This window comes from Mustela putorius, unplaced genomic scaffold (assembly GCF_011764305.1).
Source record: "Mustela putorius furo isolate JIRA1106 unplaced genomic scaffold, ASM1176430v1.1 tig00000594_pilon_pilon_pilon, whole genome shotgun sequence".
Lineage (NCBI taxonomy): Eukaryota > Metazoa > Chordata > Mammalia > Carnivora > Mustelidae > Mustela > Mustela putorius.
Window position 1 is genome coordinate 1,408,854 of NW_025421427.1, and position 27,697 is coordinate 1,436,550.

Consider the following 27,697-nt stretch of genomic DNA (forward strand, 5'->3'; position numbering starts at 1 on the left):
AAAACAAGGTTTGGCGTTGCTTAAGGAGGCACTTTCACCTCAACCAATGGAAATGCGACCCTGGGATCCGTGCGTTCTGATTGGGCAGCACGAATGCCCGAATTCGGGGGGGATAGTCACCAATCAGAAAGGAGTGTAGCTCACACCGTATTTGCATAAGGGCTTCTATATAAGACGGGGAAGCGGCGCCTTGCTCGCTGTTACTTTCTCTTGTCCCCTGAGCGCGTTCCGAGTGTCTCCAGCATGCCTGAACCCGCCAAGTCGGCGCCGGCCCCGAAGAAGGGCTCCAAGAAGGCGGTGACCAAGGCGCAGAAGAAGGACGGCAAGAAGCGCAAGCGCAGCCGCAAGGAGAGCTACTCGGTGTACGTGTACAAGGTGCTGAAGCAGGTGCACCCCGACACCGGCATCTCGTCCAAGGCCATGGGCATCATGAACTCGTTCGTCAACGACATCTTCGAGCGCATCGCGGGCGAGGCGTCCCGCCTGGCGCACTACAACAAGCGCTCGACCATCACGTCCAGGGAGATCCAGACGGCCGTGCGCCTGCTGCTGCCCGGGGAGCTGGCCAAGCACGCCGTGTCCGAGGGCACCAAGGCCGTCACCAAGTACACCAGCTCCAAGTAAACTTGACAAGAAAGCATCTTGTTCTCCAACCCAAAGGCTCTTTTCAGAGCCATCCACACTTTCTAAGAAAGAGCTTGTTTGCTGGTTAGCTTTGGATACAAGTAAAGAGTGAACATTAACTTTTTAAACATACGTAGCTTGACGTTAACCTGTATTCTAGCTGGCTTATGGGATTTGCCCAGTGCATTTTAGCGTTTAGTTTCCATTTGCATATTAGTTTTACATTTTTCCTAGTAAGTCACCAATGCAAAGAACACCTCGTATCTTTGTGATACAAAACTACTTGGAAGTTCAGTGGAGAAACTAATCGTTCCAGCTCCTTCCACTGATCTCTGTAGCCCTGTTTCATTGCCTCCAGGTGTAAAGCATTAGGCAGGCTCCTGGATGGTCGGTTTACGTTGATTAGACTAGAATTACTCAGCTGGTTTATCTAGTTCTTGCTCCCCAGGCTGAAAGAGGCCCATGTTCTGTCTGTTTAATACTTTCTCACCTACTTAACTGAGGCTGGTTACCCCGGGACGTATCCACGCTTGGCCCACCGTCTCCCATTATAAGCATTGTTAAAGGCCTATTAGCAGTGTAACCATTTTGGTTCGAAAGTTATTTCTCCTGGAGCCGAGTGAAGAGCGAGTAACGTTTCTTCACGTCTTCAATTCTCTGAAATAATATTCCCAGGAATGCAGCCTGTCTTTTCATTTCTGTAAGCAGGGAGTCCAGTGCCTCTGAGGATGGGCGGAAGCCCTTTTAAAGGGACGCCTGGTCTGGCGGCTGTGCTGGACTACTGGCTGCCGTAAGTCCAGGAAAACCTACTGTTAGTGTCTTTGCTCAAGAGTAAGGACTTGCGGAGTGGATTGCAAGAACAAAACACGTGTGGCCTGTATGCCTTTTAAAGCTAACTTGGAGATTTGCTTCCTTGAGGCACCCACCATTCTTCGCTCTTGCCTATATCCCGCACACTGGTCTCCTAGGTGCTAAGAACTAGCACCTGCATACCTTAGCACTAGGTGCTAAGAAATAGCATACCTGCAGTGGGGAAGTCTCAGCATCTTCAGAAGAAACAGTTAAGAAAATACAAACTCTAAAAAGAAGATTGGAGGGAAGCAAAATGGAGGCTGCTGAGTGGGGCAGATCATGTGGTGGGGCCGGGAAGGTGCTCTAGGACTTGGAAATCCTCTCGCAGGACTGGAGGCTGGAATGGAGGGAAATGAATGTGGAATGAGAAGTAGAAGGTGAGGCAAAGAGCTTCCCATACTGGGGAGCTTTGTACACCTTGAAAATAAATACAAAGTTTATCTACTAGGGGAAGGCAGACTCTGCCGCATTTTAAAATCTTTTAAAATATATGATTCAGAACCATTATTCTGGGGACCCAGTTGAGAATGGATGGAAAGGGGGGGAGGTGTTCAGGTCAAAAGTTTGGAAATCCCAGCCAGAGGTGAGTGTGGGAACGAGGAGGAGGGGGAGCAAGGGGCATAAAGGGGAAGAGGCAGCAGAAAGGTCAGGCCTTGCCGTCGAATGACTTACAGGGCAGGTGAAGGAGGGGAGCCCGGAACCTCTCGATTTCAGCTTGTGCGACATCAGCACTCAAGAAAGGGGCTACAGAAAGTGGGCTTGGGAGGAAAGGAGACTTGCCACGTTCACAACAACTCACTGCCTCAAAGCACCCAGGCATATATGGAATATCTAAAGCTTAAAAGAGTTTGAGAAAACTGCAGAAGCGGGAACGTCAGTAGGATCTCCCCACCCACCCCTCCCCTCCCCTCCCCTCCCCTCCCCTGAAAGCGGGAGATAAAAGTCCGCTGGGACAGGCACCCACCCTGTACTCTGAGGAGAGGAGAACTTCTTATCACCAGATGGAATTTAGGGCTGAAAGGCCACAAGTAAAAACCTTGTTATTTCTTCAATTGGCTACCCCAAGCCCAAACCTCTTTGTCTTGTCAATTCTTCACAAACTTATCTTGTCTAAAAATGTGAAATCTCCCTGACTAGTTGCTTTGGGACTTCCTTCTCCATGGCTGCCATGTAACATGTAAAAATTTAATAGACTATGCTTTTTTCTCTGTTAACCTGTTCTAGGTCAGTTTAATTCTTGGGCAGAGACCCAAAGAGAGCAGAGAATTTTTCTTTCCCTACATTTCATTCAACAAATACTCGTTGCCCCTCTACTGTGAGCCGGGCGTAGCTTTAATCTAGCAATAAGACAGTGAAAGGGTTCAGAACGAGTCTTCCCCAAATGCCACTGACACGTGGACTGTTTAGAACTCAAGTCCCCTGAGAACATCACGGGCAAGAGAAACTTTTGCCCTCCTCCTTATGGCCTTGAAGAATTTAGGTAGGGGGTTGAAAACAGAGACAGTTAATAACAGATACAGCTTTTTATCATGAAAGGCTCAGCTTGTCGGGACAAGCTCTGACGTGATTACTAAACTCTGCTCTTATCTTGCTTTGAATTCTCCTCCTCCCCTCTGAGGCTCCAGGCCCCTCTCCCAGTCCTTAGCTGGGGATGGCATAGCAGCCTTGAGTGCCTGACCGCCTTTAAGTCTTATTTTTTACAGGGCTTCTGTACTTAGGAAATTAAATGTTTTTCTCCTGTTAGTCTGGTTTTGTTTTGTTTGTTAAAGATTTTATTTATTTATTTGACAAAGAAAGAGAGCGCAAGTAGGTGGGACCAGAGGCAGAAGGAGAGAAGCAGGCTCTCGCTAATCAGGGAGCCCAACATGGGGCTCCATCCCAGGACCCTGAGATCATGACCTGAGCCAAAGGCAGATGCTTAACAACTGAGCCACCCAGGTGCCCCCCGTTAATCTGTTTTGTGTCACTTTAATTAGTAGCTCGGCCAAAGAACCTAGAAGGAAATAAGGGAAAATTTTCCAGCTCCTACAATAATATACAAGGATGAAGAGCCCATTCTTTTAAAGATGTCCCAGTTAATCAGTGTGAAGCAACGATGACAAAACTTCCGAAAGGGTTGATTTTTCCTTTAAACCTGAAACAAGTTACAATATTTTGAAGAGGAGTAGAACGTATCATCTCAAAATATGCCTCTTTGGTATTGTATGCTAAATTTATATGCACAACACTTAACTGCTGGCAGAGGTGAATGTGGTAAGATTTGTGGAAACTGTACTAATATTAATGAAATGCCACAAAAATCTATACCGTCTCTGACAAAGCATTTCAATTCTAGGTTATCTTCAGGAAATAAGTTATGTACAGATCTCCTTTAAAATAGAAAAAAATAGAAAGCATATTATGTTAAGTGCTGGAGATTTTGCTTAAAATGTATAATAGAAAATGCTTATGATGGAATATCATACAGACATAGTCACTTTTCACTTTCCCTAGTGTAAAATTTCCAAGATTGAACTGAAAGTAGATTTCCTTTGGCAAAGGACATTGCTTAAACTATAGTTCTATAGTTCTGTATAGAATAGAATTTTTAGGAATAGTTCTGTCAGGGAGCAGGAATATCCTGTCCTTTTGGAGATCCTTGCAGCCGGCTAAGAATCAAATAGACATGAGCCAGATTCACAGGAGAAAATAAAATGTAACAGTATACTACAGGGATCTATGCAGACAGGAAATTTCAAAGACAGTCAAGCAAAATGAAGTATATATATGTCTTTCCGAACTAAGGAGAAGGGGCCAGGAGCCTGGGACTTCAAAGGGAAGGAATGTAATTCATAGAAGAGCAAATGCCTGGTAAAGAAAATGTCTGCTGGGCCACTTGGAAACAAGGGCCATAAAGGGCTTTGATCCAACAGGCCTTGCTGGTCTCCATCGTCTACACCTAGCTCAAAGTATAATACAGTTCTCTCTGTGGTAAATTTCTTTCTGGAGCAGGTCCTCTATCTAATTTCCTTTTACGCAGTTTTGCAGGAGGTAAAAAGCTTTTACAAAACGTGCTGGATTTTAATAACCTTCACGTCAAAGTGACTCATTTTAAGCTAACCTGCCCTTGACCCCTACATTTCCTAGTGTTGAAAGTGGTACATCAGTCAGTAGGGAAAATAATTATTTTATACTTATAAGTATTTTATACTTATTAAGGAATTACTAGGGAATTGGCTCAAGTGTACTATAGAGAATGTTTAAGAAGGAATAACAAGTAGATATTAAAAACACTTTTTTATTTTTTGGTCTTTAGAGAAGGGAAAGTGATTAAAATGTAATCCGTGTGAAGAAGTTCCAAAACGCCATACATGGAACTATGTGAAATTTTCTCGGCCGGGGGTGGGGGGGCTGGGGGGTGGGGTGGGGGGTGGGGAAGCTGTGCACTTCCCTATTTCACCAAAATCCCAAACTGGGCAGCAGTACTGTGTTCTCTGCGTGGGGGGATAAAATATTGCTATTTTATTACTTGCCCTTTTCTGTATTTCTCACAACATTCGCGTTTGGGGTTCCCATTGACAAGCAATTTTTCAAGTTTCCAAACAGAGTAACAAAATAGTTACCGGGTATAATCAAGACACAGTACAAGGAAACCTACGACTTTTTTTTTTTTTTTTTTTTTTTTTGGTCTTGTCACACTTCTCTCCCCCCACGGGGTGGCACTTCTCGGCTGTGTGAGGTTCTCAGTTCGGTCCGCTGGCAGCGGGATAAAAGCGTGCAACGCGGGAGACGTGACAAAACGCTGTGCTGTTGTCTCTCAGCCATGTCTGGTCGCGGCAAGGGCGGGAAGGGCCTGGGCAAGGGCGGCGCCAAGCGCCACCGCAAGGTGCTGCGCGACAACATCCAGGGCATCACCAAGCCCGCCATCCGGCGGCTGGCCCGGCGCGGCGGCGTCAAGCGCATCTCCGGCCTCATCTACGAGGAGACCCGCGGGGTGCTCAAGGTGTTCCTGGAGAACGTGATCCGCGACGCCGTCACCTACACGGAGCACGCCAAGCGCAAGACGGTCACGGCCATGGACGTGGTCTACGCGCTCAAGCGCCAGGGCCGCACCCTCTACGGCTTCGGGGGCTGAGCCTCTGCCCTCGGGTTTGGTTTCTGTGAAAATCCTAAAGGCCCTTTTCAGGGCCCCCACCTCTTTCATCTTGGGAGCCGTGACGCTGGTTTGTCTTCAGTAGTGTTCGATTAGGGCTGTGAAAGTACATCCATTCCCGTTTGCGCAGAAGTTTCCCTGCTTTTCTTGTGTGCAACTAGAGAATGCATGAGCCCTTTCATTTTTCATGCTCTCACACAGGTTTTTGGAGACTTGCATTAAGTTACTGTTGACACTTTATATTTAACACTTGACAGGTACACTTATTAAAAAAGAAAAAAATTATTTGCCCATACAAGCAAGGATTGTGGGAGAGGAAGAAGCAGGCTGCCCGCTGAGCAGGGAGCCCGATGCGGGGCTCTGACCAGGCCCTGATCGTAGGGCCCTGGCATCGCCACCTGGCCGATCGCAGGCGCTTAACCTACTGAGTCACCCAAGTGCCCCAGACATGTACATTTTAAAATGATATTTTAATGCTCTAATGGGAACGTTGCATGACAGTTGGAAGGAAACGGGTTTAAGACTTGAGCAGGAGCAGAACGGCTTTCTCAGTATGACGGAGTGCAGGTTTGGGGGTTGCAAGGAGCGAGAACCGCAGGTGCCTCAGCGCTGAATTCCAGAGAAGGTGCGTCTCCTTGTACATGAGGCCGTGCAATGTGATCACGTTTAGTGATCTGCATTCTGGTGCCACGTGTCCTCTGCTCAAGAAACAAATGAGTGTTAAGTAGACTTAACAATTGGGACAGTTGGTGAGACCAAGCATGTGACCAGCCTTGGCTCCAGTGTTGGGGTCTGCTGGGAGTGGAAACCCAAGTTCCTACAGGACGGACAGGTCAGTACCCCACAGACCATGTGGTGAGGGTGGGTGCAGTTAACAGGCGTTCCAGCTAAATGATAAGGGAAACAACAGAAATGTTGCCATGAAAATTGGCAACCCTAGCCCAGGAGAGATCGTTGGTACAGAGTGGAAAAGGAATCAAACACAGGGTTAGGCCATAAATCTAGAATCTAGGATTCTCCTAGAGGAGGTCTTAAAAAGTAGAGAAAGAAACCCAGAGTCGAAGGGGAAGACTTGGGTGTTGGTAGGAAGCTTGACTAATGCACACACACACAGACAAAAGTAGTAATTGCCCAAATGTATAGAAAAACAGTAAGCGAAGATGAGATGTATACATTTTAAAGCTGAAGTTAAAACCGTCAACATCTGGTCTCACCAAGATTTAACCCTTGTTAAGGTCAAATGCTAAATGTGCATCCAGCCCATCTACCAGCTCAGGAATGTTTCCTCAAGGACCCTAGAGGCATTTCTGAAATACAGTGCTGTTTTAATCATGGTGATCTCCCATTCTCCTGGGAAGACTTGGGTCGAACTTCAGCTAAGCTATGACTCCAAATTGTAACACTATTGTGTTTCAGATGGGTTGTGTCCATTTAGCTATCCAACAGAGTGAGATTTCTTTTTTTCTCTTCTATTCCCATAGCAGATTGCCTATGATAGTCATTCTGGTTTAACACTTACTCAATTATAAAACTTCTGGTTCTACCACCTTTGTGCAGCGGTTTTCTAGGCTGGGAGATTTTGTTTTTAATTATATTTCCCAACAGCTTCTGAGGGTCAATTATGTATTTAAGGCTTTCCATTAATTTTTTCTTCTTTTTTTAAAAAATTATTTGTTTAACAGAGAGAGAGAGAATGAGAGCCAGCACACAAGCAGGGGGAGTAGTACACAGAGGGAAAAGTGGGCTCTTGTAAGAGCAGGGATCCCAGTTGTGGGGCTCTGATCCCAGGATCTGGGATCATGACCTGATCTGAAGGCAGATGCTTAACTGACTGAGCCACCAAGGCACCCTGCTTTCCATTGATTTCTTGCATAATTTTGATAGTAGTCCCTTGGTTATTAACCCCCCCCCCAAAATCCCTACATATTCCATATATTATTTAAATATATCTATAGCTAATATTCTAGTACTTGTCTTTAGATGTCTGACTAATGTTCATAACCTGATTTAATGAAACTTAACACTTCTTGATAATACTTTTCCTAAATGCAGGTCCTGCATTTTGTATAATGAAACCTTTTAGGTATCACTTATATATAAACTCCTCTGTAGTTTCCCAAGTGGCCACTGGGTCACACATGGTTTTTCATTTAATGAAAAGAGACATAGTTTGTATTTGTGATGAATCATATACAATTGTGAAAAGTTTTCTTATATATCATGCAGTAAGGGAAAAAAGAGCAAATCAAAAATAAACTATACATCCTTGCTAACCAGATAAAAATTAATATAAATGTTAATTATACTTTTAAAATTGTATAGAACATATTTACATTTATACTTCCATTACATACTTCCATTAACCTTAATGTTACATTAACTGTAACTGAGTGTTTATTGGCAATCACAAATAACACATTCGTCATTCACCCATTGTAAATGCTGAAGGAGTGCTATTATGATCACTGTTCTTAAAGACGAAATACCTTAAGTTCTCTACTTTTTGTGGTAAGTGATGGCCAGCAATAGGCCACTAATTGAACCTCCAGGTTAATAGTGACCTCCTGAGTTGCCAAGCTGGGTCCCATTTAGGAGCAGAGGTCAATTATATAGTCTAACTTAGAAATTGCCTTTTTCTGACCATTTTTCCAGCTCTCCTAAAATAACTCTCCATTAGGACATTTCTGGCAAGGATATTACTGGGGTAGGATTCTTTTGTGCCCATAAAACAGCAAACTCTTCTAAAGTAAACTGTGCCCAACACAACACGCCCCCAAACTCTCACAGGACCATCTTTGAGCAAGTTCTGCAGTAACTTGGGACACCAAACCAACCTGGGGCAAGGTTCCTGGTTATAAGCTTGATTGGCAGGACTAGCAACCAGGCCGGGGAATGGCGACATGACCCGCAGTGCAACGGGGCCGCAAAGACCAGTGAGCTCCTCTAGTCAGAGTTTCAGCTCCTCTAGTGAAAGAGGGGGAAGCCCTGAAAAGGGCCTTTTGCTTTTTTGGATGGAAGGATTAGCAGGAGGCTCAGCCCCCGAAGCCGTAGAGAGTGCGGCCCTGGCGCTTGAGCGCGTAGACCACGTCCATGGCCGTGACCGTCTTGCGCTTGGCGTGCTCCGTGTAGGTGACGGCGTCGCGGATCACGTTCTCCAGGAACACCTTGAGCACCCCGCGGGTCTCCTCGTAGATGAGGCCGGAGATGCGCTTGACGCCGCCGCGCCGGGCCAGCCGCCGGATGGCGGGCTTGGTGATGCCCTGGATGTTGTCGCGCAGCACCTTGCGGTGGCGCTTGGCGCCCCCTTTGCCCAGACCCTTCCCGCCTTTGCCGCGACCAGACATGTCGGAACAAACTCTCTGCGAGTTCCACACAGCGATGGCCCTTCTCGTCCGTCAGCGCTAATTATAAGCAGAAGTCGGACCTCGTTGAAGACTGACAGCGCGGGCGGGCCCCAAGGCCCCGCCCCCGCCCCGGCTCCTCCCACCTCTGGGCGGAGCTCCGAGGACTGTGTGAGGGAGGGAGCAAGGTCGCGTGGAAGGTCTGGCTTCTCCTGAGCCGGTCGTACTGGTGCCTGCAGGAATCTCCCCCATGAAAACGTTACTAGGGGCTTCAGTTTACAACAAAGTACTGCCTTCTCTCATTGAGAAGGGGAATGATTGTTGGCTGGGAAGGGAACCCTAAGATGTCACCCCGAAACAGGAGTGTAGGGGTTCAGGACATACCGTCTCAAAATAGGCCTCTTCGGTGTGGAGGGCAGAAGACGTCCCCCCACCCCCCAACCAAATGCGCCTCTTTGTCTAAGGACTGTATGCGAGCAGATGATTTTTAAGAAACACCAACTCGGGAGAAACTCTAAAATCTTCCTAACGGGACATTTTAACATTCATGAAGGAGACCTCAACCTCTAAGTGTCGCCCTCTCTGCAGCAGGAAGAGAAGGACGACTAAATCACCAGACATTCCTGTCCTTGGGAAAGCCCCAGCCTAATTCGGCATCACAACCTTGTTTCCCGTCTTTTTCCCGCCAACCCCAGGCTGGCTTCCCGGGCACTCCCTTCCCAGGCCAACATCTGTTAGCGGAAGGGGGTCTTTCCTGGGGTGGCTGGGGCCTCTTCGGGGAGTTCCGCTCAGTTCTTCAGAGCATCTCCCAAGTACACACGAGGGGTCCATGTCATTAAACTGCTCTTTGTTTTCCTCCTTAATCTGTCTTTTATTATAAGGGGAAGTTCATAGCACCTAGAAGGGTAGAGGGGAAATTATTTTTCCTCCCCTACACTGTTCTGTTTACTACATCAAAATTTTAAATTGTAGTTGCCTTCAGGTCATAATTTGGCACTGTGGGTTCCATTATTTCTTTTCAAAAGTTTCTGATCTAGTTTCACACTCCTTTTATGTGTGTGTGTACGTTTAGAATCACTGTAGCAGTTTTGAAAAATAAATCTCTTTGAGCTTCTGATCATGATTGCATTAACAATAAATTAATTAAAATACAACGAAAGCCCTACAAAAATAAAGTACTTAAATTCAGAAATGTGCTTTTAGTTGCTTTTAAGCCTTTTAATTTTTAATGACTAAACATTCTATATTTTTATTGTTTTTTAATTTTGGTTTTCATAAGGTATTTAATATGGAATTATTTTTTGCATACATTGAATTTTATTTTAAAAGAAAACAAATACAGAATCATACTCCGAAATTCTTGAAACTAACATAGTTTTGTAAACTGTAACTAATGTCACCCATTATTCAATTGTTTTAGAAAGTGCTTAAGAGCTGAAACTCGAGTTAGAAAAATTTGATTTTAAGTTGCATCTCTTCTACCAATTGGCTTTTGGACACTTGCTTATGTCTTCTAAACCTTTGCTCATCAAGAGTGGGAATAATATAATAACAATACTTAACTCATAAAGCTATTTTAAGAGCTAATGCAGGGGCACCTGGGTGGCTCAGTCTGTTAAGCGTCTGACTCATAATTTCAGCTCAGGTCATCTCCGGGTAGTGAGTTCAATACCTACATCAGACTCCATGCTGAACTGCAGCCTGTTTGGGATTCTCTGTCTCCCTCTACCTCTTCCCCATGCATGTTTCTTTCAAAAAATAAATAATGGAGATACTTTATATAATATACTGAGTCTACAGAGCACATACCTCCTGTCTGTGATTGCTGTGGCCACTTACACTGTCTGTCTTGGCGCGTGACTGCAATTCAGATTTAACTGTAGGACATACAAAGATTTCAAGAGGCTGTGAAAATAAATTTATTCCAACAGACTAGGAATGCCAAAGAAGCTGATTTTCATTAAGACATCCATGAGTAATAAGTAAACATTGGCTGCTATGTACAGGGGTGGAGAGGAACAGAAGACCCTCTCCGGCTAGTGACTTGGTGATGAGAAGGGTATGATGAAGGGAGTGAAGGGGACAGCATCATGACTGATTGGGTCCCCAGAGACTTCAGGTCCAAGAATACCCGTGAGGCCGGCCCACCAGGGGCGAAACTGATCCTATCCCTGCGGCCTCTGATCCTACTGTATGGCTCTTTGCCTCTCTGTCTCCGATCCGTCCCTGACATATTCCCACCCCCCCACCCCCGAACAGGTAACTCCAAACTGCCATCTGGAGCAGGGGCGATGACCTATCTGTGGCTACTTCTTGCTGGGGAGGGGCACCGATGGGTTCAGAGGTCTGTCCTGAGGCCCCTACAGTAGGCAGGATCGCCATCTGTGGCTGCCTAGACAGGACCAATGCTGTCCTGATGGACTCTAAAGGAGAAGAAACAAGTTGGACAAGGGCATTTAGAATACAAGGTCAGAAGGGAAGCAGGAGGAAGAGGACGAATTCTGGGGTCATTAATGGCCATAGTCAGTGTCTCTGCTGGACCCAAAGGGAGGTCCACCAGAAGGAGGGGTCCTCTATTTGGGCCACCAGGCTACCTGACAAATCTGAACGAGGCACCCCCTGACCTGTGTTGTTAATATAAAAGCGGCTTCCTGGAGGAGGCTGCAGGTGTCCCCTGCCTGGGAGCATGGGAGGACAGGAGGTCCCAAGGTCCAGGACCCGGGGATTCTGGAGGGCCACACCCTCCAAACAGAGGGAGTCCTCGGGTCTCTATATCCAAGGCTCGGACTGGTTTCCGACCTGCGGCATGTGGCCGGCCCCGGGGGCCTGGGGCCCAAGCGGAGCTAGGTAGGCCAGTGAACAGCGCCCTGTCCACTGCGCAGGTAAGAACGCGCGCGCCCTTCTCCCACAGTAGAAGAACAGACCGTCCTCTGCTCGGAGGCTTAGGTGGAACCCATACTTAAAGAGAAGCTTCGGCGGGGAGGTCAAGGCCGCGCCTGACAACTTCCTCCATATCAGGGAAGCATCGAACCGGAGCCGCTCGCCCGCCGTGACGGCAAGTGAGCTGGAAGGATAGATTTTCAGGAAGAATTCTTGGGACGAGAGGAGCAAACCTCTGGCCAACCCTAGTGTAGAGGAATTGCAGGACTCCGGGGACCACCCTGCTGAGCAGGAGTTGTTAGCGGGGGTCCAAAAAGATGTCTTTTCCTTTAGGGGATCCTGGGCCCGGAAAAAGAGGTGCGGCTGATCAGGGTCTTTGTAGGCGCTGAGCGAGTTGAAAAGGGAGCTATTCCAGGGCTCCTCTGCGACGCTTGAAGGGATCCGGAAGGTGAAGTTGCACTGGGACGTGGAAAGGTTTCCTACAAAAATCCCCGAGTTCGGACTGTAGGTGTTTTCGCAGCAAATAGGGAATATTGTTGAAGTACTGATCCGGAGCCGAGCTAGCCAAGCAAGGTCTGGGGTGTTGTCGGACCAGGGGACACTGGCTACTTTGGTTTCCATGTCCTTCTTCCAAGCTTTAAAAAATAGTTGCTCGATATTTTGATTGGGGAATGAATTAATATAGGAGACAAAAGGAGTGACAGAGTAATTAGCCCGCAGCCAGACCTCAATAGGGGCGGGCACAGCGGTCCCTACTGAGTCTTTCCCACATACCTGACAATCAGTCAAATTGAAGGGCGTGGTACTGGGTTGAACCCATGCTTGGGTCCCTGCAGATGAGTGGCAATGTAGAAGTTTGGGAAGAGAAAGAAGGAGAAAGAGAACAAATGCATTCAAGGGCATCTTTGATCGGGGGTTGAAGTACTTAGCTTGGTGTCGTTGGCTTTTCTGTTTTTTAAAGATGCATTTAAGCCCTTCCTTGCTCGCAGTGGTATCTTCTTCCACTGGAAACCAGGGCTTGACCCTAGAATAGTGGATCCAGGCCTTGACCTTGGGTTCCTTGACAGCCGTTGGGGAGGCTAAGGCGACTGCGTGTGCGCCCTCTTAGACAGGCTCTAGAGACAAAGAAAAGAGGAAAGATCTTTAACAAGCACTTGGTCCCTGGGATGACCGGGAAAGGTTGGTTGTCTTGGAGCTGAGGGTTAGGAAGCGCCCAAGGAGCTCATGGAGACCTTGCCAGAGGGATGACATGATTTTGTCAAAGCCTCCCTTGTGCACCAGCAGGTCATTTACACAGACGGGACTCCCATACAAGACCTGGAAGGGGCTCCAGCCCGTTTCCACAGGGACATTTCTAATCCGGAGTAAGGCAATGAGGAGTACAGACCAGGGGAGTCCCAGCCAAGGGATGGTTTCACTTAATTAGTGCCTTTACCCACCCTGAGGCCTTCTGGTTCTGTAGGGGAAGGTCTCTGCCCAGCGTGGGATGGTTATCTACCCAAACCCAGAGGCTTTGGGACCCTTGTGCCTCAGGCATACCTGTGAAATCCATTCGCTAATCACCAGTCTTCCCCAGGCCAGCTCCCCACTCACTGTCTGCCTCTGGGGATTTGGGGATGAGAGTGCGGGTTATGTGTTTCCTGTGGCAGACTTCACAAGTCTTTAAAAGGTACTTAAAGGTTTTGTCCAGGATTTTTCCTGTAGAAAGCATGTGGGTCATCTGCAAGGTTTTATCCCATCCCAGATGGAGGGTTTGATGTAGGCTTTTCCCAACCTTCTCTTGGTTCGCTGCCCAGGGCTAAGCCTACGTTCTTACCCTGGAGTCGGCCTGGAGGGTGAGGGTTATTGCCTCCTTCTAATGTCCATTGTTTTTTCTCTGTGTGGGAGCAAGTTTTCCCCTGGGTTTGGAGCCAGCTAGATTAGGGAGGCAACCACAGGGGCAGCCGAAAACTTGGCGGCAGATTTCGCTGCATCCGCCAGGCAGTTCCCTTCCAGCACCTCACCTGTTCCTCTCTGGTGTCGCTTTCTCCCACCTCTCGGGGGTAGGGTATGGCCTGTAGGGGCGGGTGATTTCTGGGTGATATTTAGTGGGGGAACCTGAGGCAGTTAGACACTTTCTCTCCTTCCACCTTGTGCCGCGGGCATGCAAAGGCAGGAAGGCGTGTTTGGAGTCGGTAAAGACATTGCCACTTTTGTTTTCTACTGAGTTCCATCGCCCGGCTGAGTGAGGGCTGTGGTTGGAGGCGGGGCTCGATCCAGACAGCACGGGATCTCGTTTCTGGTGATGTGGTAAAGTGACCACAGCACACCCAGCCTTTCGGGTGCCTTGCTCAGCAAATGGGCTTCCTTTGTGAATAGGGTCCCCTCCAAATTCTCTGTTGGGGTCCCCTTTAGGTTCTCCCAATAGCACAGGTTTGAGCTATGATGTGTTGATGGCCGTGCACTGGCTCTGTGCCCTCTTCTGGAAGGAAGGGGTCAGGGTTTAAAGTGGAGCGAGTTTTTATTTGCACGACTGGACCTTCCAGCAAGAGCGCTGGGTGCGGTGGACGGCGGCTCTCCGTGAGCCCGCGGTCACTTTCCGTGGAGAGGAGGCCTTGACAGTTATGCGGGAGGGGTGTGTGCAGCAAGATCCCATCCCAGAGTTAATTCGTAGCTTCGGGGATTAAAGGTGCTGAGGTGGCCACAGCCCTAAAGGACTCTGGCAGCCCACAGGCCACCAGGTCAAGGTCTTTGCTTAAAGATCCCACTGGCTATGGAGTGGGCTCCCGGGCCTAGGTTAGAATACCCAAGATCACTCCCTTCTTCTTGGTCACATCTAAGTTGTAAGACCTCCCTGTAGGGAGGCTTAAAGCTGGGGCACTGAGCTTTTTACTTTTTAAAAGATTTTATTTATTTATTTGACAGAGACAGAGAGAACACAAGTAGGGGGCGCGGCAGGCAGAGGAGAAGCTGGCCCCTTGCTGAGAGGGGAGCCCAGAGCCGGGCTTGATGCCTGGAATGGACCTGAGCCAAAGGCAGATGCTTAACGGACTGAGCCACCCAGACGTTCCTTGATGAGGTCTTTAGAAGCCCTTTCTGAGTCTGGGTTCAGTATTAATGAGCAGGTTTCCAGCATGTCCTGTCCTTCGATCAATTGACAAAGAGGACACATGATTTCCCATACCCCAGTGTCCATAAGCGACGTACACAGTGAAGCCTGAAAAATCTCTCAACCAGTTAAGGGTTTTGAGGAGATGTTACAAGGCAATGGGGCTGTACCCTATGTTCCTCTGAAAGACCCAGACCTAGGTATTGGACACGTGTCTCACATAATCGAGCCTTAGGCTGGCAGACCTTCTATTCCCCCCATACTCTGAAAATGTAGAAACTTTTGGGTGCCAGTTTGTATACTCGGCTCAGAGGGGGCTTATAGCAGGAGACGGTCCACACCGTGAAAATTCTCACACCTGAAAATTCTGCACAATTTTAGGACAGGGCCTGTCCAAATAAGTGGGGACTATCTCAGAACCCTTGAGGTAGAACTGTCCGTGTGATCTAGGCGGTCGGATTTGTGGGCTCCTCGACTGCAAAGAGAAACAGAGTCTGGATGGAGTGGCTTGCGAAAGAAGGCCTCTTGTAAGCCTAGGACTGTAAAGGAGCTTGTGCCAGGGGTATCGTGGCAGCAGTGTGTAAAGGTTGGGGACGACAGGACGACTTGGGACCACGGCCTCATTAATAATTCAAGATCTTGTACCAATCTCCACTCCCCGTTAGGTTTTGTATCCCCAAAACTGGGGTGTTTCGTGGGCTGTTGCATTCTTTTAAGACCCCCACCCCTACCCCCAGCTTCTTTAGATTATTTATGGGATTTTTTAGGCCCTTTTTTGCTTCTGGTTTTAGAGGGTACTTGTTCTGACAGGGGCAAGTTGTGGGATCTTTAAAGTATTTGTGAATGGGCACTGCAGGTAAGGCCCAACCCACTGCTGAGTTGCCCAGACCTGGGGATTAGTATGAGCCTCTAATAAGGGGAGGCGACTGCCCGTCTGTCCAGGGGCCATCAACATGAGTGTTCCCAAATTGGCCCATAATATCTCTATCTAAGAGAGGTATGGGGCTGTCAGGCATTAACAAGGAATGAGAGAAAATTAGATCGCCCCAGATGCATCCCAGGGGGAGAGAAAAAAAAAACTGATTCTGGGCTGTCCAGCAATGCTCTGAACAACGGCACAGAGGCTGGGCGGTGGGCGCCGGGGTGGGGAGGAGAACAGGGAAGGTGGAAGGAAACAGACTGCCTTTCCCTCTGTCTCGTGAGTTACCCGAGGCTCTGGGTCCCAAAGGCAAGCTGCCCCAGGGACGCCCCTGTGAAGAGCTCCGGGCCCCATCATACCCCGTTGGGGGTGCTGAGCTCTCATTGGAGCCCTCGAAGATGGAGGTCCTCGAGGGCATTCGGATTTCCAGGGTCCTGCACAAGCAGGACAGGACTTGGGGGCTTTCATTTTGGGTGTCTCCTTTGAGGGCATCCCGGCTGCCAGTGCTCTGGGCGGCCACAGACGAGGCATCTGGTACCGGAGCCTTGGGGTAAGGGTGGGGGCTGATGGGTAACGGCTTATCAGGCCACAAGTGGACCCTACAAATTCTTTCCCAGCCTCTTCTCTTGTTCCTCACTCTCCTCTTGGCCCTGGTTGTAAAAGACCCAGTTAGCAGCTCCGAAGAGCTCTTCTAGGGCCCCCTCAGGGCCAGCGGTCAACTTCTGCAGGTTTTCCCGAATATCTGGGACTGACTGGATCACAGTTTTGTCTTGGGCATGATCTCGGCCTTGGGAGAATCAGGAGAGACAGCTGTATGTTTCATGAGAGCCTCCCTCCTCTCTAGGAGGCTGTTGTGTTTTCCACTGGAGTCTGGGTGGGGAGCCTGACAAGATTCCGGACTCGAAACTTTTTAATCCCACCAGGACGTAGGCCTGGAAGTGACCCAGGTACCAGTTTCTGAGGGGATCGTTAGGGTCCCAGTTGGGATCTTGGGCCCCAGTTGAGAACTGGAAGTACCCCATGGGCCCAGCGGTGCCTGGGAATTACTCAGCTGTTTGTCCCCATTCTCTCCGCGGTGCCTAGGACTCCGCATTTGTCCGCCTCAGAGAGTGAGTGATTTAACAGGAGCATTTCCTCCTTCCCAGTTAATTCAATCACAAGTAAGATTTTGGAAGGCTTCTGTATAGGGTTTTTGGAAAGCTTCCCAAGGTCCCCTTAATCTCTGGTCTTGCAGTGACATGGACACCTGTACCCCAGCCATAGCGGCAGCTGCCCTTGGTCCTCCTCTGGGTCCTGTATATTGTTGCAAGACATAGAGCCCCGAGCGCAGCAGGGGATCTGGGAGAGCCGGACAGGAAAGGGACAGAGACCCCAGGGAAGATGGGGCTGGGGCTGGAAATCCTCTGTGGACACCATTTGCCTGTCTGCCTTTGGCGTGGGTGTGGGGTCCCTGTGTTCCTCACCACCCCCTCCCCCACTGCTCTCTACCCCCCCCACCGGGTCCAGCCGTGAGAGAGAGCAGGCAGGAGGCTGGCACAGGCCCTTATTTTCCCTTAAGGCCCAGAAACCCTGCACATGGGGTACTTCTCCCCATATCCCTCACGTTTGCAAAACCAGTCCCGTTGCAACAGGGTCTTATAACTGACGTGTCCCTCAGGCCGCTATGTCTCCTCCTCCAGTCTGTGTTGTGGCCATGCCGTGGAACCAAAGAAAAGAATTTGCCTTTTCTTTAGGGGGTTGCGGGTCAAACCATTCCAATTACTCAGGAAGCGCCCCCGAGGAGCACCAGCTCGGGTCAGGGGACTGAGACCCCCGTCCACGGGAAGGGGGTCAATGGCTCCCCTAACCTCATTCCTCATAGTTGACCAGGAGGCCTTCATCCTGACCCAGTGTCCTGGGTGTCTTTGCGACTGGGAGCCAGGACTGCTGTCCCTTCTGTGAGGTGCTAGTTAGTCACTCTAACCGGGCTTGATCCTACCTCTCGGGAGCCACCCTGCCTGTCCTGACTTTTACTGTCTCTGCATTTCCCAGCCAGGGGACGGGCCATGACCCAGTAAGGCCCCTTTAGTGGCGGGTGGATGTGCCAGACTTTTCCGGGCCCAGTGGACGCCAGCGTGATGGACAGAATAAAATCGCTCTGTTTGACAGACCTGTTGTAAAAGGCTAACAAAGGCCAATTTCTGGAGGCACAGGATGGGCTGCGGGGACGGGGCACACGGCCGAGGTAGAAGTCCGTTCCCTTGTCCTTCTCGACACTACCTACACACATGTGTTCAGCCGGACGGGGGTCCATCCTAGGACGGTCACAGCTGAGCAGAGGGGCAGGCACCTCGCCAAGTGGAACAAAATGGCGCTGGTGGGTCCTGGAGGGTGTCCCTCACCCCGTCAGGCAAGCCCGATCCACAAGGTGTGGGGTATAGTGACCTTCACACAAAAACGAGAAACATGCTCTGTGGCTGGAGGGTCACAGGTAGAACAGTGCGTGCGGAACCCCAGTAAGGGGTTATAAGATGAGGGGAGCTGAGGGGCTATTCCTAACAAGTTCTGGGCCAGATCCCGGAGGACACCATGTGCCTAAGTGCTCTGTCCACTTGACCGGGCAACGGGTGAAGGAGCAGGACCCTGGCGGGGAGGGCGGAGGTAGACGCTGCTCCTTCCTGCAGCAGGAGACTGCGGGTGCCATCCCTTGGAGGCCGCTGGCAAGGGGATGTCTGGGGGGACCCTCCTGGGGTTTTTGCATTCCTTCTCTTAGAGGACGGATCTGTGGGAACCTATCACCCGAGATTTGAGGGCCGCAGCAGTGCCATTCACTCGGAGATGATGAGGCCCATTTTGTTGACTGTAACAGAGACACTGGCTGTCCACTACTCACGGTTAGACGCCTTGATGACGACCAGAGATCCCGGAGTCCCCAAGAAAATGTTTCAGGATTTTTTTTATCGCAGCTTTCTGGTGCCCAGGGTCGTCGGTCCTGCCGCTCGGAGAAATAAAGAGGGAGACCAGACACAGAGTGAGGGGCAGCAGACAAAGGGTTAAGAGGAGAGATAAGCTCTTCACAGGGAGAGGGGTATCCAAGAATGACCCCTTTCCACCCCCAGCAACTTTCAGTTTTAGCGCAGTTTTAGCCGGGGCTGTTTAGGATTTCTTCAGGTCTTTGTCTGATTGGCCCGGGGCAAACTTCCAGCAAGACTATGCTCCCCAGCCCAGCCCCCTTGGGGTGTTTCTCCTCTGGTATTCAGGGCCCAGCCCCCTGGGGTTTTTTCCTCTGTGGTATCCCAGGGAGGCCACGCAGATAAGGATCTTACCCCGTGTGTGGCCTCAGGTCCTACTAGATCCCTGACTGTCCCTGCCATAACAGGACAAGCTTGTGCTCCAGATGGACCTTTGATCCTGCAGAGGAATCGGGATACCCCAGTTTTGCTCACATGGGTTCATTAGAGCAAGGTTGTCTCTTGGGCCAAACGACAAACTTATAAATACCTTAGGCAAGCTTTTCTTTGCTTTACAGGATTTGTCAGTATTTAATACTTTGCTATGCCAACAATGTGACTTAAAGGCACAGCTCCTTTTGTTGATTAAGAGAGTGGCTCTGAAAAGAGCCTTTTGGTTTGGTTGTAGCTAAATGAGACCTCACTTGCCCTTGGCCTTGTGGTGGCTCTCGGTCTTCTTGGGCAGCAGCACGGCCTGGATGTTGGGCAGCACGCCGCCCTGCGCGATGGTGACGCGGCCCAGCAGCTTGTTGAGCTCCTCGTCGTTGCGGATGGCCAGCTGCAGGTGGCGCGGGATGATGCGCGTCTTCTTGTTGTCGCGCGCCGCGTTGCCCGCCAGCTCCAGGATCTCGGCCGTCAGGTACTCGAGCACGGCCGCCAGGTACACGGGCGCGCCGGCCCCGACCCGCTCCGAGTAGTTGCCCTTGCGGAGCAGGCGGTGCACGCGGCCCACGGGGAACTGCAGACCCGCCCGCGACGAGCGCGTCTTGGCCTTGGCGCGCGCCTTGCCGCCCTGCTTCCCGCGACCTGACATAATGAAGACGAAAAACACAAACCTGAGTAGGGTCAGAGTTGACACAGCCGGAGCTACCCTACTTATAGTCTCTATTGGGCAGAAAAATAAAGCTGTGCCATTGGCTGAAATTAGAGTTTCACTTAAACCAATGGAATCCTGGTTTTCAAATACACTTCTTTTGATTGAACAAAATCAATTCGTGACGTTTGCCGAATTCGCCAATTAGATACAGGATTTGACTCACTGCCTCCTTTGTTTAAGAAGCCGTGGATAAAGAGGACACGCATAGCCTCATACTCATTCTTCCTGTTATTTTCTGGTTCTTCAACAGTTACTTTCGGCCATGCCTGAGCCAGCCAAGTCGGCGCCGGCCCCGAAGAAGGGCTCCAAGAAGGCGGTGACCAAGGCGCAGAAGAAGGACGGCAAGAAGCGCAAGCGCAGCCGCAAGGAGAGCTACTCGGTGTACGTGTACAAGGTGCTGAAGCAGGTGCACCCCGACACCGGCATCTCGTCCAAGGCCATGGGCATCATGAACTCGTTCGTCAACGACATCTTCGAGCGCATCGCGGGCGAGGCGTCCCGCCTGGCGCACTACAACAAGCGCTCGACCATCACGTCCAGGGAGATCCAGACGGCCGTGCGCCTGCTGCTGCCCGGGGAGCTGGCCAAGCACGCCGTGTCCGAGGGCACCAAGGCCGTCACCAAGTACACCAGCGCCAAGTGAGCCCGCCGGCTGCAAGAGCAATCGGTAAGGCTCGGCACACACCCCAAAGGCTCTTTTCAGAGCCACTCAGTGTTCTAAAGGGACCTGGCACTCATTCATCCTGTGTTGTTTATTTGCTGCAAAGAAACTGAATTCCATGTTTTCACCTCTCGATAAGTTAGTAGGATGTATGGGAAACTGAAGTAGAACCGGAGACCTATTTAAATGGATTTTGATCAGGAAGGATACGGTCATTATCAGACAATTCGGGTAAAATAAAATATTCTTGGTCTCCAAAGCAACACCTGGTCACCTTTGAAAATTTCCCCTGGCAAAATGTTTTATTAATAAGGCCTCGAGCGCTCTGTCCTTAATTCTCAGGTGTACCTTGCTGAGGGAGCAACGGGCACCCGCTAAAAGACGCACAAATTGTCTTTATTCACTTCAGTTATTTTGGGGGTGCTGCTGGCTGCTCCCTGCAGCGTGTATTTTACATACACTGAGAAAGGCAACAAAATAATGGAAGCAAGGTCCCGATTGAGCAATCCGACGGCTCGTTGTTGTGAGCGCCAGGGGGGACCCCGCGCGGGCAGTTTGAAGTCGCCCGCACCCCCCGCACCCAGCCCCCGCGACTGCCAGTCTGGCCTGACCGGGTCCTTGCACGCAGCCCGGCCACGACTCCCTCGTTTCTCTGAGTGAAATTCCTCTCCTGGGAAGGACTGGGCTCCGATTCCTACCCTCCGGGTCAGAATCCACTCCGTATCTTCGTTCTGTCACTTGCACTCTGTTGGAAGAGGTTTAAAAAAACGTAAAAGGGCCGCGGAAGCCCTGTGCCTTTGTCCCGGATTCCGGAGGTCAAAATCCCTCCTTCCAGTGTAAGCCCTGGGGAAATGGCACTTTTAAAAATACTTTGGTCTTTGCTAGGAATGGGGTGGTGGGGGTGGTGGTGGTGGTGGAGGAAACCCTGAATTGTATTTGCTGAAGTTTTTGATAATATCCTTTATCCAATAACGGAGCCCAGGTGTTGGCACGAGACTATTCCGGTCGCTTAGAACAGGAGACACAGGAGAATGGAGCAGTTCTATTCTTAATAGCAAAATAGAAGAAGCAACCATATGCACCGCCAAAAGAATCAACAAATTTAGTGAGATACAGTCACCCAATAGGAGTCTAGTGAGGGCGGGAAATGAGTAAATACACAGTAATATTTGGTTGAATTTCAGAAACCCGAATCTCAGAAGGTTCATATATGATACCACTTTAAAAAGCTCAAAAATAAATTATTACTTAAGCATATAGAGAAGCACATGCAAGTGTATGATTCAAAAATCTTTTTAAGAGTTTCATGAATTAGTTTTTAAAAATCAGGTAGTGAACGCGGCAGTGACAGTCACAGCAAGAGGATGTAGACAAGAACAGAGGTAAACACAAATTGTGGCCAGCTTTCTAGATTTAGTGCTAGACGTTCCATCGTGAGTGTTTGATATAATTTGTTTTATAGGAAAGATGTATGTTACATATGTTCTCTTTATATGTTGAGTGCGGTGCTGAAAACTATCCTAGGCAAAGTATCCTTGCATAAAAACAAGTTCCAAGCATCATCTGCTTTGTCATAAAGGTAATTCTATAAAGGAGAATTCCAAACCTTACGGTGTTAATGCAGATAGAATTACTTTCTTTTAGAGAATGGGAGAAAAGGAAGGCTGACAGTTCACTAAAAAGGCCCATGAATTTAGAATACTCAAGATTTGGGTTACAATTAACCCAGTTCCTCCAGCTCTTGTAAACTTTGTCTACTCAGGTTTTCAAAATCTTTGTGGCAGCTTTCTGACCGGACTGTGCATAAGGAGGTAATGTGTGCATGTGTGTATTTCGTATGTGTTTCGTGTATTCATGTAAGTGTATGTGTGTATATCCCTCCCTCAATTCTGTTAGAAAAGAAATTACACTTTTTAAATTAAGGTATCTTCTCTCCTTCCATCATCACATCAAGGTAGTTGATGATGGTAAATTCACCATATATTGGGTTCTTTTAATCACTACTTTTCAGAGCACAGAAGCCTTTGATCCTGTCCATTAATCTATTAGTGGACATTACAGATACACATACAGGTACAGATAGAGGTATAGGTATAGACAGGTGTGCTTTGTCTATGTACTGCCGAAGCGAGCACTAGACAGGTGTGCTTTGAATGACTTGCAGTTGTCAGCGGGACTGATACCTAGAAGACTATGGGGCGGGTGGGGCTGAACCCTGCAGAATGGACAGGAGGAAGCAGAGGGAATTTGTGGCCCTTCTGTGAAAGGTTCACATAGCAGGTCCATTACAGTCCAGTATTTAGGAACCTAAATTTCCTAAAAAGAGAGAAAAATAAAAAAAAGAACTCAAAGCTAGATTGTATGGGTTATTTCTGCCTTGGTGATCCAGGCATCTAACCCTCTGTTGTTCAAGGTATCTTGATTAATTTGTGTCATTGCTGATACGTCTTGGGAAATGGACTTGAGCTCAGCCAGACCTGGATGTCACTTTACTACTTTATACTGGAACAGCTGCTGCTTTGATAATTCACATGATTTGCCTCTGATAATATTGTTTTCCCCTAAAGAACAATTCTTAGAACACAAAAGAACAGATGGAACATTAAAATAGATGTGAGAGTCCTATCCTAAAGGAGAGATTTTTTTTTCCCAAGTTATGTGACCTAAAACTGGCCTTTGTCCAGCTTCATTGAAAACTCCCTTCCACAGAGGTTGGACAAAATGTACTGACAAAGCTTAACTCTTTTTCCACTCCTTTCTAGATTCTGTGCAGTTTGTCATCCTTTAATTAGGACATTGTTTCGGGCACATTAAGTTCATTTGACCACAGCTTACTGTGTTACATTTTAGGTTCCTAAATGTGGGAGATGCCTGCATCTCGTTATCCATAACAGTCCAAACAATCTCAAATGTGTATTTTTTCTGCAGATCACTAGTTTATCCATTTTCTGATACCTTTCAACTTTGATTTCAGAGGCTTGCCTTTTCTGGCATTGTCACCAAATCAGCCTCTTGGGAGGTTTCAAGAGTAAAGCAGATGTGTGGTATTAAAAAACAAAACCAATTCACAAAACGCACAAGGACATTTTTATCCAGACTTGAATGAGGATAAAAAGTTTCTTTCAACTCCTACAGAGTTGAACACACATGTAAGTATTGCTGGGGTCAGTGAGACTAAAAGGACAAAGGCCCCGCCCCCTGCAGGTGCACTAGAGTTCCCACTGATAGAAGGAAGAATAAAATCAGACCCTCAGCCAAAGGTCTGCATTTACATAAAAAATAAGTCTTTTGATGGAGAAATTATGAAAAGCTATAAGAGGACACTGGAATCTCGAGGATGTTAATTTGGGGAAAACAGCAGGCACAGGGCTGCTGCCACTGGTGAGAGTGGCAGAGAGGTTCGTGACTGTGTTTCTGGACGTCGTTGTGACGTCTGTGCTTGTGCAGCTAAATACACAGCTTACATTCCTGGGGTTCATTTATGAAAAGCAGTGGTTTCCATAGCTGTCATCCCCAAGGCTCCTCTCTTATATCTAGTATTTTTTAATGGCCCCTTCCCTAGGCTGAAGTTAAACTCTTTGGTAATAAAAACAAAATAAGAGACAGTTATTTTAACAATAAAAGAGATACTTTCAACATACAAATGTGTGGGCCCCAAACCAAAAAACATAAATTAGAAGCTGGGTATTTGTACTTGGGTTAGTGAGAAATAAAACCAATAGGATGGATGTGCATATAGGTGTGAAAAGATTTCTTATAAGGAACTGGTACATGCGATTATGGAGGCCGACAAGGCTCCAGATATGCAGGCCAAGTCGGCGCACTGGGGACCCAGGGGAGCCAATGGCAAAGTTCCAGTCCCAAGGCCACCAGCAGCTTTGAGACCCAGGCAGGGCCCATGTCTCAGTCTGAGTCCAAAGGCAGGAAAAAGCCAGTATCCCAGTTCCAAAGCAGCCAGACACCAGGAATTCTTACGCAGGGGAAGGACAGCCTTTGCATTCTATTCCTGATTTCAACTGATTGAATGAGGTGCACCCACATTAGGGAGAATAATCTGCTTTACAAATCAAGCCTAACGATTTACATGTTTTACTCTCATTCGAAAACCCCCCTCACAGAAACACCCACAATGATGTTTGACCAAATATCTGGGTAATACACAGCCTGGTCAAGTTGACACACATACACAGCACCAGGTATCACAGAACCTGTGGATAGAATCATCCTGAAGGAAACAAGGACCTTGTAGATCAACACAGATGATCAAATACCAAGGGACTCACTCTCAGTGATGTGACTTTTTTTTTTTTTTTGAAAATAGTAATTCTTGGGGGACATGTGAAAAGGAAAAATACAACTTCATTTATAAAATGATGCATTGTTGGAAATTTCAGTGCCTATTGAGCTATACACATGCACACGTGCAAAGACCTCGTGCTTCTTTGTGAAAGGAGTCAGGTTCTAGGATTGATTAATAGGTTTTTCACCTTCAGTTTGCTATGGGATGGTTGGAAGTCATGTATAACCGACTCAGTTCTTCATGGGACATCTAACATCCCTGGTCTTTTCCTAACTGTCAGTGGTGCACCTTCCCCCAAGCCCTGGGACAGCCTAAGAACAGTCTGCCTGGTTTCTAGAATGCTCCTAAGGGTCACTATTGTTCTGTGAGGAGACAGACACTGGTTACTTTCATTGCAGAAGCTACAGAATGGGAATGTCGACAGTGGGAGCCACCGTAAGGCTTCCAGGAATGCCGGAATGTCCCCAGATATAGTCTGTGATGCTGAAATGCCCGTTTCGAGGCATCAATCCTGGGTAAGCCAACTGGTCCCTGTGTCTCGTGGAGCTGTCCCAACTCCTTGTGTTCCCAGCAGCTTATCTAGGGACATGTGAACAAGCAGCGGACCTTAATGCGGAGACTAGGTGGATAGCTTTGAAAGCCAAAGTGTCTCTCACTCAGCAGCCCTCTCCAGTGGCCGACTCTCCGACCAGCTCCATCTGCAGGTACACAAATCACTGGCTTTGACTTTGGGCAGCAGCCATGAGATTTACATTCAGCTTGAGCCCAGTGATCAGCAAAGCACAGCAGGACACTGAAATACAAGCGGTGGGTCCGCCTCTGTGGGATCCGTGACACTGTGGGATCCACCGTGACCTTCACGTATGGAAACTCAGCTGTCCTCCAAATACAACACAGAGGCCTGGCAATCCCAAAGGAGTGAACTCCCCGCAGCCACCTCCTGAAGAGGCCTTTGCAACAGTGACCTCATCACACTCACCTCCCGCCTCCCTCCCCTGGTCTCCAGCCCCACCTGACACACGGACCAGTCCCCTCTCCCTAAAATCAGTCAGCGATGTTGCAAAACTCCCCTTTTTGGAACTTCAGCAGTTCGAGAGGAGAACACATGCTCTGGGAAAGAAAGGCCACTGCACCTGCTTGTCCTGGGACAAGCTATCCCCAAACCTCGGTTTTCACTTGTTTTCCTGTCCTTTTTTCCTGAGATGCAGTACCAGCCTAGAAGGAAAAAATGAAAATAAATGTGTCTTTGGGGGGCAGGGGGTGAAGATGGAAGAAGGAGGTCAGCTATCATAGAGTGTGTCCTTGGGGAAAGAGGCCGTGCAAAGAAAACATGGTCATTGTCCTAAAGGACATATATCCCAACACAGGACCACTGAAAGAGTTTTATACATGATCTGTCTGATTCATGCGTCATGATCTCGTGTGCCATATTCTTTCTTCTTTTTAACATTTTATTTATTTATTTAATTGACAGAGAGAGAGAGAGACAGAGAGACAGAGCACAAGCAGGCAGGTGGAAATGAGCTGTGGCTTCCTGCTGGTGGGAATGCAGACTGGAAACGTGCCTTCTATCTTCGAAGGAGTTTGGCCAATTCTTAGAAAACTACACCTGCTCTTCCCACACAATCCTGAAAGCACATTCTCTGGTATTTACCCAAAGGAGTTGAGAATTTATGCACACACAAAATTTGCACTCAGATGTCCTTCAGTGGGTGAATGGAGAAATCAATGGAGAAATAAACTGTGGTCCATCCAGACAAGGGAATTCTATTCAGCGCTAAGAAGAAATGAGCTCTCAAGCCATGAAGAGACATGGAGGAAACTTAAATGCGTAGGACTAAGTGCCAGGAGCCAATTTGAAGCGGCTACATGCTGTGTGATTCAGCTATGGGGGGAGGGGCCTGCTTCTCCCTCTCCCTCTGCCCCTCCCCCTTTTGTGCTCTCTCAAATTAATAAAATCCTAAGAAGAAAAAGAATAATTTTAATGTCTTGTTATAACAAAACATAGAGACAAAATAATTCCCGGAGGATTTCCTCAGATGCTTAGAATGAAAAAGAATGAAGAAAAATAATCCACTGATAAATGAAGGCTTTTGGGGGGTGTACGTTTTATTTAAAAAATAAATATGATTTTTTTATATCATAGCAACTTTACTTGTAAAAATAATGCAGAATATAAAAATTAGAATATAGGTATGGACTATTCATGCAAATATTAAGGTGTTGCATAAAAATGTTGAGTAATGATAACTTTCTAAAGTCCCTGCACTTGTCTAAGAAAAAGACAACTATGAGTCACACCCCAATTAATATTAGAAATATGTACGTGGGATGTGAATATGGAGTTACACCTAAAATAGGTTAGAACCGAAACAGTCTAGCAGTTTTTGCTGGTTGGTCCCTTTGAAAGTATTTTGAGAATACAAAACTATATAAAATTCTTCCACTCAAATTTGAGGGGTAATGTTTTATAAATGTAACACCGGATTTTTAAAAAAGAATTCTTGATATTTGGTTGCACTGTAGCTTTATCTTAACTTACTCCCCCCCAATATTTTAAATTCATATCTTGAAAATGAAATAACAGAACATGAAGATATGCTGTAAGTATCAATGTATTTGTATTAGGCCAAATACAGTTATTTACATTTATTTTCAAGTCACTGAAACTTGACACTGCTTGCAATTTAAATAAACTATATCATAAAATGAGTGTGTGTATATATGGTATGTGTACATAATACGTATCTTATATATACATATAAAACATGTGTTATTTATACACAGTTACAGTAAAATATATTCTATTTTAAT

The 27,697-nt window shown here is 47.8% G+C and overlaps 3 protein-coding genes across 5 annotated transcripts; 2 read left to right on the top strand and 1 right to left on the bottom strand.

Annotated features, from left to right (window-relative positions):
• The first annotated feature begins 209 nt into the window (after nt 1–209).
• LOC106004564 (histone H2B type 1-K) lies at nt 210–26,856 on the top strand. Of its 3 annotated transcripts, none has more exons than XM_045082277.1 (3): nt 210–282; nt 20,224–20,589; nt 26,358–26,856. In XM_045082277.1, the coding sequence occupies exons 1-2, from the start codon at nt 244–246 to the stop codon at nt 20,563–20,565; spliced, it is 381 nt and encodes a 126-aa protein (XP_044938212.1). In that variant the 5' UTR covers nt 210–243; the 3' UTR covers nt 20,566–20,589; nt 26,358–26,856. The 3 variants fall into 3 exon arrangements, 2 of the variants coding, with proteins under 2 accessions (XP_044938212.1, XP_044938211.1); XR_006607398.1 differs by lacking the exon at nt 210–282 and adding an exon at nt 25,282–25,398 and having other exon boundaries at nt 20,110–20,589; XM_045082276.1 differs by lacking the exon at nt 210–282 and having other exon boundaries at nt 20,110–20,589.
• On the top strand, nt 5,242–5,615 carry LOC123392665 (histone H4). The gene has a single exon (XM_045082292.1). The coding sequence runs from the start codon at nt 5,279–5,281 to the stop codon at nt 5,588–5,590; it is 312 nt and encodes a 103-aa protein (XP_044938227.1). The 5' UTR covers nt 5,242–5,278; the 3' UTR covers nt 5,591–5,615.
• On the bottom strand, nt 8,585–8,992 carry LOC101690749 (histone H4). Its single transcript, XM_004781521.3, has one exon. The coding sequence runs from the start codon at nt 8,950–8,952 to the stop codon at nt 8,641–8,643; it is 312 nt and encodes a 103-aa protein (XP_004781578.2). The 5' UTR covers nt 8,953–8,992; the 3' UTR covers nt 8,585–8,640.
• Nucleotides 26,857–27,697: the final 841 nt, after the last annotated feature.

Excerpts from the sequence above, each read along its gene's own strand:
- LOC106004564 (XM_045082277.1), top strand. The coding sequence starts at position 244 with ATGCCTGAACCCGCCAAGTCGGCGCCGGCCCCGAAGAAG. Across the intron at positions 283-20,223 it reads CGGCGCCGGCCCCGAAGAAG|GGCTCCAAGAAGGCGGTGAC; the intron begins GGCTCCAAGAAG and ends GCCCCGAAGAAG.
- LOC123392665 (XM_045082292.1), top strand. The coding sequence starts at position 5,279 with ATGTCTGGTCGCGGCAAGGGCGGGAAGGGCCTGGGCAAGGGCGGCGCC.
- LOC101690749 (XM_004781521.3), bottom strand. The coding sequence starts at position 8,952 with ATGTCTGGTCGCGGCAAAGGCGGGAAGGGTCTGGGCAAAGGGGGCGCC.